This window comes from Rhyacophila brunnea, unplaced genomic scaffold (assembly GCF_057557595.1).
Source record: "Rhyacophila brunnea isolate RB1 unplaced genomic scaffold, BYU_Rbru_1.0 scaffold_6, whole genome shotgun sequence".
Taxonomy (NCBI): Eukaryota; Metazoa; Arthropoda; class Insecta; order Trichoptera; family Rhyacophilidae; genus Rhyacophila; species Rhyacophila brunnea.
The window spans coordinates 5,970,026-5,990,670 of record NW_028233276.1 but is presented as its reverse complement, the minus strand read 5'-3'; the positions used below and the strand labels follow the sequence as shown (position 1 = coordinate 5,990,670).

At 33.3% G+C, this 20,645-nt stretch overlaps 2 protein-coding genes and 1 long non-coding RNA gene across 5 annotated transcripts in view; 2 read left to right on the top strand and 1 right to left on the bottom strand.

The window, feature by feature from the left end:
- Positions 1-9,902, bottom strand: part of dia (diaphanous related formin 1) — a 55,371-nt gene extending 45,469 nt beyond the window's left edge. The window contains exons 1-2 of one of the 3 annotated variants that reach the window (XM_085956823.1): positions 9,755-9,902; positions 3,668-3,733 (exon numbers count right to left, since the gene is read on the bottom strand). In XM_085956823.1, the coding sequence (XP_085812949.1) occupies positions 3,668-3,733; positions 9,755-9,757 (69 nt within the window). In that variant the 5' untranslated portion in view covers positions 9,758-9,902. Of the gene's footprint in view, positions 1-3,667; positions 3,734-7,098; positions 7,397-9,249; positions 9,321-9,754 lie in introns of those variants that run through there. The other 2 variants (XM_085956817.1, XM_085956815.1) reach the window with 2 other exon arrangements.
- On the top strand, positions 1,484-17,229 carry LOC147065151 (uncharacterized). Its single transcript, XR_015071787.1, has 3 exons — positions 1,484-1,531; positions 3,370-3,588; positions 17,147-17,229. It is a non-coding gene; the product is annotated as an uncharacterized LOC147065151 (long non-coding RNA).
- A 1,762-nt stretch (positions 17,230-18,991) lies between these two features.
- LOC147065149 (dynein axonemal intermediate chain 7-like) overlaps positions 18,992-20,645 on the top strand; it is a 54,755-nt gene continuing 53,101 nt past the window's right edge. Inside the window, exons 1-3 of the mRNA XM_085956938.1 lie at positions 18,992-19,002; positions 20,245-20,378; positions 20,483-20,535. Coding sequence (XP_085813064.1) covers positions 18,992-19,002; positions 20,245-20,378; positions 20,483-20,535 — 198 coding nt within the window. The remainder of the gene's footprint in view (positions 19,003-20,244; positions 20,379-20,482; positions 20,536-20,645) is intronic.

Below are 20,645 nucleotides of genomic sequence, written 5' to 3'. Positions count from 1 at the left end.
CCTATTAAGTTTGTATTACTATTGCTTGTGGTTGTGTCTATGTGTGAATTTGTAAGCCTATTAAATTAGACATGGCCCCCACAAAGGGGGGGGTAACAGGGCTCTAGCCTGGGGGCCCGAACTCAGGGGGGGGGGCCGACGAGGCGAGTCGACCAGATACGTGAGATAAACACACATCAGAAATTTGCTTTAAAGTAAGTAAAAAGTCGCCTGCGGTGCTATTTTCCTTCAGTAATATTATTATTTAAAATTATGTGGTTGTACGATACAATTTTTAATTGTGTATCGATACTCGACAACCCCATAATTCAAATGGATGTATCAAAATTAACATATTTAAAAAAACACTAAATTTACACATTAATTGTACCGCGTGCATCATTTGGAAAAGGCAAATGTAGAGTGGAACACTGCCTTTATCCTTAGCAATAGGAAGGGGGGCCCGCCAAAGATCCTAGCCTGGGGGCCCACTTAAGGATGTGGGGGCCATGAAATTAGGTAAACATATCAGTTGTGGTCTGATCGATTTATCGGTACAAAACAGTTAATTTTCATTAGAAGAGTTAAAACATTATTTTTTATAACCATAATTTACTAAATTGGACGCTGTAGGGGTGTGAGGTCGCGTTGGTGGCCCTAGGGGCAGTAGGAGGCATCGAGGAACAAGTGGGCAATCAGATATGTGTAGCTTAATAATATTATTATTACTCTATTGTATACAAAAAACACAACATTAGCTACCTATTGCTTTTAATTTTACTGATTTGAGTACGACAGAAAAATTAATATTATTATAATTCCAATACTTTGGATTAGCCCACGATGGCCGTGCGGCCTGTGCGTCGGCCTGTATAGCGTCGTGGGTCCCATGTTCGAATCCTGTGTCTGACAAGTACACATATTGTTTTTCAATTTGTGTACGAGTCAGAGTATGAACCTAATAGGTTGAGCAAGTAGCTGGCATCCTTTCTCGTAAAAACAAACTCTGTTGATACAAACACACTGTCAAGGCGCATATGACCTTATTAGGATCGGACATGGTCGAGAGTTTGGATTGACCTCAAAAAAATAAGGGCTTTTTTTCAGACTTAACCTGGACATCAGGAAAATCTCAAATATGGAATTTATTTGTGGTGAAAATTTCTAGATGTCTTTGGAGAATCTCATAACAATAATTTGTCAAGAAATTAGAATCTCGAGAAACAAGTCAAGTTTTCTCATTGTTTCTTGAGAATTCTCGAGAAGGCGTTACTATTATATCCAGAAATAACTAACTTTTCTCTAACCACGATTTGACCAGAGAACAAAGAAATAATTCTGCTGTATCCTGTCGCAATATTGTAACATGAAAATAATACAAAAAATTCAAATCTAAAAAAATTTGAATACATAAACATAACAAATAACCCTCATGGTGAGCCTCAGAATAACAATGGCAAATGCAAATAAAGAAAAATTAACATAAACTCTGTTATCACGACAAAACGGAGTGATAACAATGTTTCCTTCTAAAACGAGAGCCATATCACAAGTAAAAAATACTGTATACATTTTTTTTTAATAATATGTTTTTTTTACATTAATTTATTATAAGTAGGGACCAAGTGAATTATTTTTCCAATCATTATTCCATTTAATATAACAAAAATGCCAGTTAACAGCTGATGTGTAGGATGTGGTTAGAATATTACTCATTAGGTGGAGAAAAGTGGTGTTATATTTAGTTGGTGGTGAATGTCGAGTACGTGGATAATATTATTTAAATGCGTAAGTAACCACAGTGATGTCCCGTGGCGGTTGGCAGGTCGTTACTTAGGGGCGGGAAGTGGATGAACGAATGCAATCATTGCAACTATTGAAAGCAGTGGCGGTTTTCCATGAAGCGGACGATGCGGTCGCTTCGTTAGAATGTACCGACATCTTAATTTAAAAAAATAATAAGAGTGCCTCAAACGTGTCAGCGTTTCAAAACAAGATTTTTGTCTATTTAAGATAATAAAATAGGTAGGGTAACCTAACCTAGCTTAACAATTTTGCATACAATTTGAGATTAAAAATAAAAAGAGGTGGCATTCTAAGTCAGCCTAAGGGCGCAACTTTGACTAGGGACATCACTAAGTACCCACATACAAGAAAATGATGTTATCATAATACCGGCCAAGATCTGTAGTATCCTGCAACTAAAATTCCATATTTTTCAAATGGTCCAGTAGATATCATCAGCCAAAGTAAAATTCAACGATGTGGACACTGGCTTAGATTAAGTTAATTAAACAGATGGAGTGTTTATATACAGAAACAGAGTACTAAATCCATGTACATAATAGGTACCTATTTGAATAGTTTAAAATATTTCACTATTAATGTATATAGGTGGATGCCCAAAACACTAGTCTGCCTGTATATAAGCCATAAGTCCAGGTTCGAATACTGTGTTTGACAATTTATACTTTTCCGACTGCCTTTCTACAAGGCTTGCTCATTTTTCACTCTCTTGAATCTCGTAGGTCACTTCTGCTCTTGAAACATTTTTGCCTGCTATCACGAGGGATGGTTTCCAATCCTGGCGTCCTAGAGAATTTAAATTTATATGCGCAGCCATGACCTATCATTTTTGCCTGCTATCACGAGGGATGGTTTCCAATCCTGGCGTCCTAGAGAATTTAAATTTATATGCGCAGTCATGACCTATTCTGGGTCAGAACTGTTTCCTAGGGTCAAGCCTATCAAGCACCATTAGCGAGGGGTGCAAGACTAGTAAATGTGCTCCCTAAAAAACATGTTGTGAACATCCTGAAATTTGATTTGTTATGTCCACAATGTTTTGTTATAATTATTACTTAAATAAATAAATATTTTTATTACATACAATTGAAATTCTTTTATCAAAATTTTACAAATTGTACTTTACTTATTTTATAAGTCATAGATCTCCGCAAGCAATTTTCCACGAATTTTAAATTATTACACAAGGTTTGCTTACTAAATAAAAGTGACATCTAGCCGAGATGCCTCGAACGTAATTCGTGGTACAGTGTATATTTTTCTTCAATGAGGTGTATGTCTCATAATTCAGTCAATAGATGTCACTATGGAATGGCAACTTTTTGTGTGGTCACCCTTAAATTAAGTAAATTAATATAAAAAAAAATATTTTGATTCAAGTATTAATTTGAGTTTTTGTAGAATCACACTACAAATTGCAGGACTGACAATTTTAGCATATGCCATCGATTTGCTATTAAATATACCAAACGGATAAAAATAAACTAAATAATACTATAGGATACGAATTGTTAGATGGACAATAATTATTATAATTGACTCGTTTTATTTTACACTATATTTTTGTATCTTTATGTCCACAAGGTTTCTATAGGGTATACAGCAAACGCCAGCCCCCTAGGCCGCGCTCACTATTCATGGATAGACAATATGCACGAGGATGCAGAAAGGAACATGTACTGTTACAGAGAGAAGTCTCAAGATGGAGATTCCCTGAGGAAACAGACTAACTATTAGACATACTGTGTTTCCATATTTTTCCACACTCAAGAATTAAACCAAACTTACAGTCGTATTCACAAGGTAACCCACTTTCTTTATTTTTGTGAATAGTGTATAATTCTACCTTATCTTACTAAAATATATTTTTGTGAATACTTACAAAGCCGGATTTGGTTTTCTCATTTCGAGACATCCGAGAAGATGACGCGACTCTGTCTCGGGGAATCTGAAAGATAAATATATATATATATATATTACATCCAACATAATATTGTCAATGTTTTGTAAAAAGGGCGAATTAACCAAAATGCTATTTTACAGGAGGATTTTTAACTTTTGACATTTATTTGTTAATTACCTGTGGATGATTATACATATCTAACAAATTTATAATAAAGCTTAGAAAGAATACTGTCATTATAATAGGCATTATTATATAATATTTTAAACGGCCTACTATGTCACATTCGCTTTTTATTCGTAATACTAAATGGATATTCGCCCTTACGATTATCGTTTTTAAGTACTTTCCTGTGGAGATACAAATTATATTTATATAATACATATTGTATTTGTATTAAAATCTCGATTTCGCCAAAATGGTTGATTCACCCTTTTTACAAAACACCGACGAATTATGTGACATCGGTAAAATACATGTAATCCAGTTTTCTTAAATGAGGATTCTACTGTACAGCAACATTTTTCATTTGATGGGTCACGACCCATAGGTCGCAGAAATAATATTTTGGGCCACAGCGGATCGCACTAAGAATATATATTATATTATCTCAAAAAATTTTATACATTGATAATGATGATTTTTTGCTGCTTGGATGTGTAAATACAATGTTGCAATAATTGTTCGATTATTTTGGATATATCTGAAAGATGAGGCAACAACATCCTATGCGTGTGATAAGATAAGACAAAAATTAATTCAACATTCTTTATTGCGTCAAACTATAGCAGTGGAGATAGGTTGTGGAGATCTGACATAAAGAGTGGACACTTAACTTTGTCAGTCATACTTATTTGTTTTCTATAAACTAAGAATACAAACTGCAAATGGTGTTGGCTAGTTTTTAAAATTCAATGAAACCCTGCATAAGTCAAACTATAATAGTGGAGATCCAACTGAAATACTGTACACTTTTCATATTTATTCTTTATTGAACTAAGAGCACAAATTGCAGATAGTGTCGGTTTGTTTTTGAAATTGAATTAAACCCAGCGTAGACCACACCATAATAGATAAAAAATATTCTTCCATCTATAAAATATCGAAAATTATGTATGATTTAATTTTTAAAACTAACTAACACCATCTGCAATTTGTATTTTTAGTTAAATGAAAACAAATAAGTATGACTGACAAAGTTTAGTGTATACTATTTTTGTCAGATCCACACAGCCCGCCTTCACTGTTCACCAGTGGCGAAGGGTGGAGGTAGGCTGTTAAGATTCGCTATAAATAGTGCACACTAAACTTTGTTAGTCATATGTATTTGTTTTTATTGAACTATGACTACAATTTACAGATGGTGTTAGTTAGTTTTTAAAAATCAATTAAACCCTGCCTAAACGAAACCATAATAGTTTTGGTCTAATTTAGGCGATAAGACAAAATTGTGCACACTTTTTCATTCAGAGTTATTTGTTTTCGTTGGATTAAAAATACATATTACACATATTATTGGTTCATTTTTTTATTTCATTAAGCCCTGTCTAAACCAAACTATAATGAATAAAAAATATTATTATATCTATAAAATATTCAAAGTTATGTACGATTTAACTGCGTAATTTTAGATATTTTATAGATATACATGTATTTTTTGACTTATTATCTATTATGGCTTGGTTTCTCAGGGTTTGATTGAATTTTAAAAAATAACCAACACTTCCTGTAAATTGTAATCTTATTTCAATGAAAACAAATAAATATGTATGTCTGAAAAAGTTTGCACTTTTTATGGCGAATCTTAACAGCCTACCTCTACCCTTCGCCACTGCCGTTCACCAATGTAACATAGTATATCAGTCGATGGTCACAGTTAAATCAGTGCAGTATGTGCTTGTCATGATCATTGCATGCATAATTTTCTATATTGATATTTCGTCAATGACATGTCCCTAAATATGTATAAAAGACAAACAATATTTATAATGATCCAGGTCAAATGCAAACTGAATACAAGTACATAGTTCAAACATGTAATCAATTGACATTCACTTTCAAGCATTACAGATACTGAAAAAAATATTACATAAACCATCATGTTTTGTTTATTGAATTTTATGCAAGTTTACTTCCTTAGTAAATTCTTAATAATTACCATGTACATAGGTTCATATATTTAGTAAAATTAATCAAAATTTTTACATACCTACTATAAAACTAAGTTGATTTTTTCTCTACATTTATACTGAAATTTACTGGGTCACGGTTATACCAAGTGTGAGTAACACCGCTGTACAATACAGTAGTATAAGAAAGAGAGGGTTATATATCCAAATAGGGTTTTTCGATTCGTAATAAATACTGTACAAACACATCTTTTTGCATCCTAATTGATCAAAATATTTCTGCTTGGTATGTTTTCGAATCATAATTGCCATTCAAATTCACATGTATTATTTTTCGATCGATACATATATTTGAATACATGGCATCAATGACATTATTAATGGACAACACACTCAATACAGTAGCTAGCAATTAAATTCACGCACAGCGACATTCGCACATGTATAGGTAGACGTCACGCAATTTCCATTATGCGATATCACGCATCGGGAATTTATAGCAATATCACCTTTATTGTGATGGCGTTAGAATAGTGTTTCTAGTGTTAATGTTCATTTGAGCGAATCCGTTCAAACCGAACCGGTCGGCAGACCCGACTAAAAGCATCGGGAATTTATAGCAATATCACCTTTATTGTAATGGCGTTAGAACAGATTATGCCATTCGGCAGACCCGACAAAAAAGTGAGTGTCATTTTTATTCCCAGATGATTCGTCCATATTAATGTCATTGCATGGCATGGATTAAACGGTTTTGAACAAATGCCAAATAGGTAACTGATCCTTGTTTGATACTGATATTTCGGGTCTAGGACGGTTTGGCGCCGGGACAACTGGACGCCACGCAATTCGAAAATAAATAGACGTTAGGTACTTTAAAAAATATATTTAATATTATTATTTATATTTAAATGATTATATTATGATTTAATAGTTGGTGAGAATTTAAATATGCACACGTAAATAATGATGTAATCGAGCATATGTTTAAGTTCCAACGAAAAAAGAGTTTTTATTTTTATATAAAGCCTTAGGCATGGTAATTCTCAATCTGCAATAAAAAAACATTGTGTTAAGAGTAAAATGAATTAAAACTACTAAGTAGTAGATAGAAACTGATTAAAATTTCTCGTCTACGTTTTGTATACGTGTCTACGACAGTGCGGCGTCCAATTGTCCTGGCGTCCAGTTGTCCCATTCCCGATATTTCCACACTGTGATCGGTTACAATAATAAATGTCACTAACTGTTGCTAAAAAATATTCTACAATACCTACTTACCGCTGAAAGCTCGTCGATTCCTTGACTTTCATTAATGCGAGCCATCTTATACAAATGTCGTTCTAAATTCATTCTCACATTACCTCAACAATATATAACAATAATTTCTAAACCCCAACTACTTATAATAAAATATAATGTCGTGTTATTTAAAATAATAAATAAATCCTTAGCACAAACACGTTAATAAAAAAATGTAACCACCAGTGAATAAAAAAGTTAATTAACGAATCTCTTCAAAAAATCAGAATGTAACAAAAATGTCACACCCACAACCATAGACAGAACAAATAGAAATGAAAATGAACCGATTAATGACTACGTCATTTCAGTTCACCTAAATTACTGAAAAACATGATAAGTAAAGGACTCTTTTAAAAATGATTATTATTAGACATGCCTCATTAGTCATTACCACTAACAAAACATTCAATGACAAATTTAAACGTTAATAAAAGATGACCTTTAAATTAATAAAATGATACATAATATTTGTATAATAAGTGTTTATTTTAACGTTTATATTAGTATCACAAACATGGTCATTTTGAGTGGGTGTATTTGATATTGAAAACAAATTGAAAATTGCTGTCAGCAATGAAATTATCTCCTTAGGCCTCTAGGACGCAAATTAAAATGATAACATTATTTGTTAATACTAGAAATTATGAATGTAGGACTTATTTTAGGAAATGCAATTATTATTACTTTTATCTCTGCTGGTGACAAATTGTAGATGAAATCCTAAAATTCCATAAATAAAATAAATATTAACACATAATTTGGAACGCCACAGATATAAACATATCAGAAAAAAAATTGACAATATAATATGCACCAAAGGGGACTTGAGCCCACAACCATCGCAATTCGGGTGCTATGTGATGGTTATGGGTTAAAATCTAATTTGCTGCAAATATTAAATAAAAAAATATCTTGCAAACAGTATTAAGCTTTATATAACATTCATTGAATAAAGAATTGTTTAACTATAAAAAAATTAATTCCTATCATGAATTGGACGCAATCGGTGCGTCAGAAAACAAAAGGGTGAAACTAGCGGCCTGTATATTGAGGACAAGTCGGTAAAGAGGGTAGACCACATTAAATACTTTGGTTTCCGTCTATAAGAAGATCAAGAGATCAAGAACAAAATTGAGATAGCAAGAAACACTTTTGAAAAAATTAAGCAACTCTACTGCAATCGAATCATAAGTCAGTATGATCAGGTGCTACATTATAATCATACTGGCCTATGGAATCGATTCCTGGACATTAAGGGTACAAATGATCAGTAGACTGAAGGTTTGCAAGTCGCCTTGTACTGATTTCTCGAGGATTAATCTACCATAAGATTTTTTTTAAATTTATTATTTTATTTATTGTCATGATTACTATTTTATATTGTTTTCTGTATTAAAACTTTTGATTAATAAATAATTTATTGATAAAAGTTTCATTCAACATTTTTTGTTCATTACACAGATTCTCAAAAGGATTCAAATGTAGCCATTAACACATTTAATTCCCAAAATACACTTGAAAATTTTTTTTTTTTTTAGAAATAATCTGCACTATGAATTAATACACTATTTTAGCTTCCGTTTTAGATATTAAAAAAAAATTATATAAAGAGCGGAGTTGTTCCATTTATGATATTGGAAATTTGGCACCTGCAGTTGGCTGTTTTGTGTGAAGAATGATAACGCATTTAATTATAGGTTTAGGAATTTAAAAATTTTGTATGAGCATAGAAAACTTGCTTTATAACAAAATGCCATCAAAATCTCTTTTTTGGTCAAAAGTGGAGTTAGCTGGTTTGCAGAATAAGCAATCGATATTCTGTGCTTCCACTGTAATCTATATCTGTGCTAAAATACCAAAGATCAAATTACAATGTCTTACCATTACACCATACACTGACAAAAATACTTCAATATAGCATAATTTCAAACGTCAATAAATTAATATCTAAAATACACTATGTTAGTACCTACTGAACTATGCTATATTAAGAACGGGCATCAATTTAAATTTGTGCAATCAATAGTATCCCTCGGTTCCCGTTTGTATTTATTTAATTTTATTTATTAATTCAATTAACATCCTGCCCCATGACCGCAAAAAGTGTAGTATTTATGGTAAGCTCACCATTTTAGGAGTGCATACACAAAGTACAATGAACATTCAGTCCTGCAGCAAATAAATACAATGCACATAATGTTAAATTAAAATAACAAAAGTGTCACGAATATTAAGTAAAACCATCCACGTAAATAACGAGATTTCATGTCTAATCCGTTATAAACTTGTAAAAACACAGAGGAATTCGATATGTAGAACATTTGAAAGAATGACAGGTGGTAGTCGGTACACAAATAAACAAATGGATTTTTCCTTGAAATAGATATTATTTAAACTCTGTTTCTTTGTTGACTTTGTGATTTACCCTCACTCACTATTGATTAATTCAATATTATGAAAAGAATAACTAAAACATGATTCACAAACACGTCTACTGATCCTCTTATGTCAAACTTTTACGAAGCTGTCAATATTATAACCTAAAATCAGTTTTTAAATATTAATTCTTCAATCTCCCGCGACTCAATGTATAATTTAAATAATAATCATCGTTGACGAAAGCATTTCTTACCATTTGATATCATGGAATTAACTGTAGGAATGAAAAGTTTCGCAAAAAACTAGAAAACATTAACACAAAACAATCTTTTAGCCAAGCCCGTTTACATTATTTTTTATACGTGCCGACATTCTGAGGTGATGTCATTTATGCGTGTGGCAACACTGTCGACACCAGTGCGGCCCAGTGTTGCCATATTTTGAAAGTGGAATTATAGTACAGAGCCTCCAAAATTATAGTATTTGGGGATAAAATATAGTACGCGTTGTCAACTCTTGAAAATGAAAATTTTCCCAATTTTTCATAGTCGGCTCGTTTTTTTTAGAAAAAATATTTCTTCGCGGGCCGCAGGTTCCCAATTTTTCATGGTCGGCTCGTTTTTTTTAAGAAAGATATTTCGTCGCGGGCCGCAGGTTCCCAAATTTTCATGGTCGGCTTGTTTTTTTTAGGAAAAATATTTCTTCGCGGGCCGCAGGTTCCCAAATTTTCATGGTCGGCTCTAGATTCTAAACTACAAACTGTGTTAAATCAACCCGGAATGATCTTTATATTACCTAACGAATTTAATATGTTCGATTGTCGTCTAAGTCACAATATCATACTGTCGACATGAACAAGTGGTCAATTATGAAAAGCTCTAATCAAAAGTAATTTTTAAAAACTCGTCATACCTATAAATCTTATAAATTAACTAAATGGCTACCTATTTATGAAGCATTCTTTATATTTTGTATATTTAAAATGAATGAATACGACAGTTTGTTAAATTTGTATTATTGTAGACCACAATAGGAGGTTAGAATTTCATAACAAGTTGACGTTTCAAATATGTTTCTGTTTTAGAGACTAATATATTACGAATTGATTTTAAGTACTGGCAACACTAATTAGTTGTCAGAAAAGCGTTTCCGTGGACATTCTACCAAACGGTTCCAAATCAAATAAATCCAACGGTGCCATTTGATTCATTCAGTTCAGGTTCAATGATACGAACTTTTAGTATGCAGGACTAGTTAAAGCTACTACCTAGTCTCTGGATACCGATGTGACTGGAAGAAGAGAAGGCTGCATAAACAAAAAAATACTACATATTATTATATTATTATGAAGGCAGTATTGTGGCTGTAACTCCAAAGAAAAAGAATTTCAATTCAATTTATTTATTTTTTAACATATTGTGGACATTACAAATTATAAGTTTAAGACGTTCACAACATGACATTTAGAAACAAAGAAATATAAAACAGTATTACATAAAAAAAGAGATAGATCCAATAGATAGATCTTTGGATAGATCAGTATAGTAAGATAGTAAGTATGTTATTAAACAGTAGAAATGTGTAAATACAAAAAATATAAATTAGACCTTCCTTGTACCTAACAAGGAAGTACACCGGATGAGTTAAGCAAACCCAATTTTAAGAATTTATAAAACAACGTCCACCTATACTCACTCACGTAGGTGGAATATATCAACACCCGAAGCAATTTTGTTGAACATAGTTATTGCCCTCCCAATTGGCATTACCAGTGGCAGGTTGGCTATGCACCTTGGGATAATAAACAACTGATGGTCTCTATTTCTAAGATAGTTATCAGGGACACACAGGTCAACACTGCCCAGAATGTGCAGAGTTCTCATTTATACCTCGTATCAGTCGAAAAAAATACGTAGCTAAATAAAGATTTCTTCTAAATTGCAGACTGTGGTATGTAAGCATGCCTAAGAGAAAGTCAGTTGGATAAAACCATGAATGGTATCCATACAACCTCAAGTAAAGGAGTCTCAAGAATTTCTTCTGAACCCTCTCCACCATAAGGCCATACTTCAACGGATGCGGTGCCCAAACAATAGACCCACTCTCAAGTCTGCTTCGAACTAAAGAATTAAATAAAAGTTTTAATACCGTAACATCCGAAAAGACCCGGAAAGTACGCATGACGAAGCCCAATATTTTAAGCGCCTTGTTACAAATGGTAACTAGGTATAATATGGCTAATAAATGTCAGTTTACTCTCAAACGTAATGTCAGGATCCCTTACAGACGATATCAGAACTCTGCCATGCATCGAGTATTGGAAAACAACACTTTTGAGGCTCTGGTAAACGATAAAAGATTGCATTTATCAATATTGAATTCCAGTTTATTACGCCTGCCCCAATTTAATATATTATCTATATCAAGATGGAGCTGACGACAATCGTCCAAAGTAACAACTTCCAAAAAGAGTTTCAAGTCATCAGCGAACAACAAAAACATAGCATTTTTTATTACCAATGCTATGTCATTTATAAAAATCGTGAACAGCGACGGCCCTAAGTTTGAGCCCTGAGGGACACCAGAAAATATGTAAAAGGTCTGTGAAAGAAGAAACATCTAACTACGGAGGTCAAAAGTTACGAACCGGTGAAAAAATATTGAATAACTTTTGTTAAATTTATTTTTTTACATATTTTATGAAGAAGACCTTGGGAACTAAGCATGGTAAAGTTTACGGTCGAACTGGGAATAAAAATTGTAAAATTTTACTATCATAACCAAATTTAATAAATCTAACTCAGCGAGTCGTCGCCATTACATCGTGAGGATTCTCCAAACGAATCAAAGTTTAGTCATTTTGATTGGTCGATTTAAAGGATAGGGTTCAGCTGAGCGAAAGGAAAGTGTTGAATAAGACCAGACTACATCAACGCAAAGACGGTCTGGACAATTTGAAGTATCCGCTCATACGTATTTTGAAAACCTTGAACCTTTTTTTTCTATATAAGTACCTAAATATCAGCTAGCGCAACAGCTGAAAACACAGAGTATGATAATTGATAACAGATTGCATAATCATTTCAACCCCTTCGTGGCTTTGGGTTATTTTTTTAGCCATTGAAATCTATATAAAATAACCATTAACAATTAATTATGTTTATTTTTATATTAACCTTTTGGCTGCTACGATGTTGTGCAAAATCCGGTCGAGGATTGCTACCAATAATTGTTGATAAATTAAAGTACAGTATAACCTCGTTTTTACGTGCCCGGAATTCACGTTTTCCCGGCAATTGCGTGTATTTTTTTCAGTCCCGATGTATTTCAGTACATTTAATACCCGCATTTACGTTTTTCTTTCCCGCGATTTACGTCGGAAATATTCAAAATATGCGAGTTACGCGCACTTGACAATGATTGGGTCGTGACATTCGAAAGAACGATTTTTCAATAAAAATTTTAATTGAATGTTGTTTTTTAATAAAACGTTATTTTTTTAGAAACATAAAATTTAAATGTTCTTTTTTTCAATACCCCCCTTTTACATTTTCCCTCCAATTAGGTTTTTTTTCTTCAGTCCCTTAAAAAACGTAAAATAGGGGTTATACCGTATTGTATTATTTTTAGACACCTTACCACTCTAATTGATTCTGCGAAATCGGAATATTATGAAAACACGATTCGTAATTAATTTATCGTTTTGAATAGATAACGAGGCAAGTAATTGACATATCTCTTACTCGCTCTATCTTACGGGCGATCGCGAGAGCGAGCGAAATGCACGATCCGCGCACAGAGTTTTGATTTTTATCAGTTATTGGAAACAATCGGTTATGCCACACGAGGGATAATACAAAGTAGCAGAATTAGGAAACTACCCGGCTGAAAAGAAAAATTTTGCATGGTGGCCTCGTTAAAATATCGCGTACAATATGCGTGATTTGTGAAAAAGGTCTTCATGGTGTTTGTTTATTGGAACATTTAAAATATGTATTGCAAATAATTTTATTTCATTATTTTTTTATAAATGAAACTGTTTTTATATAGCACAAATCCACTCTACTTTAAACACTGAGTTGAGTAAAAGTCTTGCCCATTATTTCAAATGCATAAAATAAAATAAAACATTGTCCTTCCACCAAGAATTTGACTGTCAACAAATTTTTATATGGTAAACTGAAATTTGTATTTGGAATTGTTTTTATTGTAAAAAAGGTGATGCCATGAAAAAAATACAATAGTTATAAGTTCTAAACCTACCCAGTCACAAAGAATCGGGTTATATTACACATCAATAAAACTAAATAGATAAACAATGTTTCGTACCACTGGTGCAGTAGTATGTTCCAAAATAAACTTAACATTTCAGGCATCAAAAGCAAAACGACGATCGTTGTTAGCATTTCTGGCCATTATCAAAAACAACGATATATCGTTGCGTAGCATTCTACGGGTTAATGCAACAACACAGGCATAGACTAATAGGCAATGAAATAACCATCATAAATCATCAGGTGTTCGAATTTAGAACTAAGCTCATCTTGGTATTTAGGCGTTAGCATATTGTGGCGCCCACACTCAGCGGACAACTTTATGCTGGTGGATCTATACCAGAATCTATCATATTTTTTGACAATATTATAATATTCAATGAGCCAATAATAATAATCCCTGAACGACATAGTTAATACCTAAGTAGGTAGGTACCTAATATTTTAAGACCCATCCCAAGATTTTTATCTTGGACCTGTCATACTGAAAAAAATCATGAAATATTTATCAAAATGAGCTAAATTAATTATGGAAATAATATTATATCGTTCATGTAAAATGCAATAATAATTTATTATGTAGATGTGTTATACCTAGGAATAAAATAAATGTTTGATCAATGATCAATCAGCAACAAGTCTAATTTCCCTACAAAACATCGTAACTGAACACTTTGAACAGTACTTACATCAAATTAAATTAAATAGGTGAGTACCTACTCATTATTTTGATATTTTCGAATCTATTATACCTATATAATATTACAGGTTTTAAGAAAACGGAAAGGTGCTGTTGCATAATACCTACCCATTTTTCTAGTAGCGGGTATCTAAATAATCAAATTTCAATTAGGTACCTAAAGTTCGTTTGAAGGTATGACGTATTTACAGTCATTCTGTTTCTATAGAAACAATATTATTTACCTATCACAAAGCAAACACATCGTTGCGCGATACATAATTTATTTCACAATACTCAATGAAAGTATTAAACTAGTTTTCTTATAAACGTAGTGTTAATTCACTGGTTGAAAATTATATTATTTAGTATTTGAAAAATAGGTTAGTAAAATTTCCGTAAAATTAATTAAAGTATCATTTTATATCGAGTTGTTCTGACGAAACGATAGAATATTTTTTTCAAAGTGGCTGCACGAAGCATTTTACGACACGCACAGAAAAATAGTATTCGATTATTTACTTCTTTTAACGATATTAGTAAATATACGGTGATGTCTCGTGTGGGTGGACAAGTTATGCGTTGCTTAGGGGCGGCTAAGGAACTTTTACTTTTTTGAAAGCAGCTGCTGCTTTACTGCGTACCTTTTAATAAATTTTTAATTACCACATTTAAATAACATGCTAATTGCATCTAATGGCCGTTTAACGGGGACACGGCAGCCGTGTCGTCCGCGTCGAACGAATTTTAAGCATACGATGTGGTTGCTTCGTTAGAACGTACCGATATCTTAATTTACAAAAACACAAGGGGGCCTCCAAACTTGTCAGCGCCGCGGACCTCCATGTACCAAAAAAAACACCGTCGTATAAGAGTAGGTTTCGTATAAATGCTCTAATCCTCGGTGGATTATAATATTATGTACCACCAATGTAATTTTTTAAAGAATTCAGTTGCTATTTTAAATTATAAAATATTGCATACAATTTGCGACTAAAAATGAAAGGGGGTGACTTTTTATGTCTGTCTAAGGGCGGCGATTTGGTTAGGGACGTCACTGATAATAATATATTGGTAACTATAAATGGGAATGCTTCTATCACCATCCCAGTTTATCCAACGACTTCGAACATATTGATTTTAACAATGATACATAGAAATAATATTACATTGATCAATTCTTGGACGATTGTGCCACATAGGGGTCATCCATATGTGGCGGCACGTTGTAGTGGTTGGGATGGGGTCTAATATAATGTGATAATTCGTGACCTAGGAGGAGGGGTAGCGGAGAATGTGACATCACAAAACAAACAACATAATAATAAAAAATTACCTGAGAGCATTATTCTAACCATTTTCATCAAATTAAAAGTGCAGTGTAATTTGGACAAGGGGGAAAGAGATTTTTTGATTAAATGTGACAACGGCTTTGGGGAGAGGAGGTCAAAACACCCAACAGTGTGTGATTTCCAGGGAACTCAGAAATAATGGGAACTGAACTACCTAACGGGTAAAGAGTAGCAGGTAACCGATCTCGAGTAAGGAACAATCCAGGATAAACTTAAACACGTGTCAAGAATACGCCATACGTCGAATACTGACAACTTCACTGCTCTCGATTTATGCATTGACACTCATTTAATATTGGTGTATTACACACACGCACGTGCATAATGCGTGTTTCATTTTCGTAGGACATTCACACATTCAAAACCAACCATCAAAATGTAGTATATTGAATATTGCCTACCGGAATTCTATTTATTATCTGTTCTGTTGTGATTTCATTTGTGGATGAGCCCTAGGATTAAAAATAATTACAAGATAAAAAGAACTTATATACTTACTTACAACGTTTTTAAATTTTCTGTTGAATCATATAAACTTGACTTGACTAGCTTAAACGATCAAAAAAAAATTGTACTTGATAGAAATACTGAATAATGAAATGTCATTTCATATTGATTTACATAGTAACGCACGTATATATTATTTAATAATTTAGTTGCTAGGACACCCCAGCAACCAATAATGGTATCGAAATAACTTTTCATACAAAACAGAATTAACTAAAAATGAATTCAATTCTACTTAAATATGGCTAAAAGTATTAAAAAAATGCATTGGCATCGTGTTCTGATGTATTCTAAAAGTTTCAAATGTCTAGCTAGTCGGGAAGTTAGTTAAAAATCGATTGCAAGATTTGTACCGGACAAACAACCACCGGACAAATAAGAATATGACCTAAGAAAAACGTTGTAAAAATACACGACCTTTTTCCCCGCCCAGTGAGATTCAAATTCACGTTAAAAATCGACTGACAACATTACAAAATCGTAAGAAACAAAATAGTGTCGATTTTATTGTATTCTCTTTTCAAAATATTATTAGGTAGGTACTTACATAAAAAAATCGATAATTTAAAGACACGTCAAAATTTGGTTTTTGTATTTTCTTACAGTGATATCTTTTATATAATTGAAATTAATTAAATCTTAAAGCAATAAAAATGGCGAGACGTAAAAAGAAAAAGGGGGTAACATAATATTATATTATATATTCTATCGTCACTGATAAATAATTATTCTTCTATTAGTTCTAACTTTCACAAAAGATTACCGATTCTTACGTCATTTTGTTTTAGTTGATATAATAATATTCTAACATAGTTGTAATGTTTGCTTTTTAGAAAAAAAAGATGAAGAAATCCGAAAAGAAAGCGTGGCTGGAACAGATGGCTGCCGAATTGAAAAAGCAACAGGAGGAAGAAAGGCAAGAAAGACGTTTCAATCAATCTTATAACTATGATCCAATCAAACATAAGTAGCACATCTCATATTAAATTGTATTTGTGTAACCGAGCCGCGTGAGGGGAATGAGCCGTTTTGTAGTCCCAGTGACGACGAAAATGCCGACCCTAGGCAGTGCCAAAATGCCGCCACATTTTTTTTATACAATACTTTTTATCATCCTTTCATGACTCCACATCTAAGAAATTTGTTGTATGGATACATTACTAACAAGATATATACCACTAAATCTAATTTAAATGCCATCTCTGCTTCAATAGACAATTTGTTGCGAGTCTACGGTTTCAGATAGGTACATTTAAAAATACACTTGACAACTTCCAAAACTCGCGAGTGACTGGTAAATATATTTGGTTACATTTTAAATTAGGTATGCACGTGTCATTGCTGTTCACCAATAACGTGACATCCAAGGACAACGGAAGTAAACTAGACATCGCGAACACGACAAAAAAATCCTGTTGAAACTTTTATAGTACCTAATTAATAAGTAAATTTTGTTTCCAACCAGAGAGATTAATTTTTAATGGAAAGATATTTCCGTTATTACTAAGTTTAGGTAGTTATTTCTATATATACCTAGTGATTCTTCTCGATTTGCCGCCCTTTGGGTAACTGCCGCCCTCAAGCGACGCTCAATCTACCTACCCCCACGGGGCGTCACTGTGTAGTCTAGTCATGCGGTTGCAGTGGCGAAGGGTGGAGGCAGGCTGTTAAGATCCGCCATAAATAGTCCACAATAAACTTTTTCAGTCATACGTATTTGTTTTCATTGAATTAAGTCTACAACGTACAGATGGTGTTGGTTAGTTTTTAAAAATCAATTAAACCCTGCCTAACCAAACCATAATAGTTTTAGTATATTTTGGGTAACACGACAAAATTGTGCACACTTTTTCATTCATACTTATATGTTTTCGTTAGATTAAGAATACATATTACTTACACAAATTGTTGGTTCATTTTTTTTAAATTCAACCAAACCTGCCCTGCCTAAACCAAACTATAATAGATAAAAAAAATATTATTCTTTCTATAATATATCCAAAGTTATGTATGATGTAATTGCATAATTTTATAGATAGGCGAGAATTTTTTGACTATTATCTATTATGGCTTGGTTTCGCAGGGTTTAATTGAATTTTGAAAATTAACCAACAGCATCTGTAAATTGTAGTCTTATTTCAATGGAAACAAATACCTATGACTGGCAAAGTTTTGTGTGCACTATTTACGACGGATCTTAATAGCCTACCTCCACCCTTCGTCACTGTGCGGTTGTATCCAGATCTGGAAACGAAATCGGAACTGAACCCTGAAACCTACAACTTAATTTGGAACCCGAACTGTTAATAACGAATTGCAACTGGAACCCCACAAAATGTTATGGCTCTGGGGGTCCTCTCTGGGGCTCTGATTTTTAAATTATCTTTTAGAACCTTTAAAAATAAATACAGCTTTGGTTGTAGGTTTCTTGAAACTCATTAAATACAAAATAATTAGTAGGTAGTTGATTTATAGTGACAAACTAAATATCCTGAACATTGCGAAAGTTACGGTTTGTTATATATTATTCTTCTTTTGGTATCGTCTTCTATCAAAAGTTGGCGATCTGATCACCAACGCCTTGGAGATTGAATCCCTTGCAAAGGTTGTGTAGCCTTTAATTAGCCTATGCGTCTTCTGTGCTCTACCTCTCCCTGTATACCTACGCCTTTATTACAATGTACCCACCGTGGGTGAAATCTAGCACGTCGAGATTAACGAATTGTTATTAATTTAGTATGGAGTATGGAAGTATGCAGCCATTTTACGATTGACTATAAGATCTCTTGACTTATAGTCTCATCCTAAAAGCTCCTCTTAAGTTAACGTAAAACGTCACGCTGACAAGTTGAAGGTTTGCGATCTTTTTCGAGTGTTAGAGGCACCTGTAACAATTATTGTTAGCCGTGACTTGTGGTATAAAAAATAGGCTGCGTGCGTTCAAAGTTATGTTTATTTTAATAAATTTTTTTGGCGAACATAACAAATTACCAATATAATGCGTTCACACAATAACATAAAAACAAAGATAACAACTTTACTGTTAACAATATCTAAACAGAAGACATGGAATAAGAAGACTAAAAAAGTACACGGAAGTCGACCCTATTTAAAAAATATATATAAAACATCGTCTACCTAAACTCATCTTCACGCAAGTGGAATATATTAATACCCGAAGCGATTTGGTTGAACAGTTATTGCCCCCCAAATTGGCACTTTCAATGATCGATTAATTTTGCACCTTGAAAGAGAACAAATAACTGATGCTCCTGATTTCAAAGATAGTTATCGGGATTGAGAGAGATGCCTGGTGAAGTTGGAATCTATTGTGCTGCAGCCAAGCGTGGTAGACTGCAAGGGATCATTCTAGCTAGACGGAAGTTTTCTTTCATGAATTCGATGAATACTTGGGTGACTATCTAGGCTAAGTCGCAGGTGACCAGGACGGGCATCTTGTGTAGCTTTTGAACGCGTTTGCTGCTTTGGTCGTGTATGTCATGAGAAATGCTAGTAAGACAGATTTCATGTATTCAAAAAGAAACACCGAAATACTGGTAGGTATTGATATTTCCATTCGGTATTACAATCCTTAGTAAGCAGGGACCAATAAGGTCGTGATACCGTCTCTCTTAACCCTCACCTGCCTCCTTCTTCCGTGTTCAGACGAGCACACAAGGAACGGAAAAATACAAATAATGTAGGTAAATGGAATATTACTTCTTCTTCTTCGTCAGCATGACTAAGGATCGTGAGGTGTTTAGTTTGTGTAAAACCATTTACAACTACAATCGGAAACAAAAAAAATGTCAGTCATTTCGCGAGTGAGAAAATCGTGAAGTCGAGATAATTTCAAATGGCCCCTTCTATTTATAGTCCAAATTTTATTCTTTGATGTATGTACCTATATTAATTGCGGGGATGGTTTCAGATTAGCATTCTTGGCAGCTGCAAAAGAAAGGCGTGCTGCTCACAGAAAAGCAACGCAAGAGCTAGCCAAGAAAGATGACGAGGAACAGGCCATCAGGGACGTGGTTCTTAAAAGAATTGTTGAAATGTTCCAAGGTATATAAAACTATTTCTCGGATTGAAACGATCTAATATACTTAGTAACATGCATTATGTTTTATATAGTTGAATTCTGTAAAAAAATGTTTCTTCTCATTCAGTTTCGACGATGAAGAAGCTAGAGTATGAAAGGGCACTGAGACAAGAAGAGGAGGTGAGAAACAAACAATACATTAAAAAAACTATAAGTACCTAATATTATTATCGTAAAAATAATTTAACGTCAATTAATTTCAATCAACAAATAAAATATACCCAACAGGT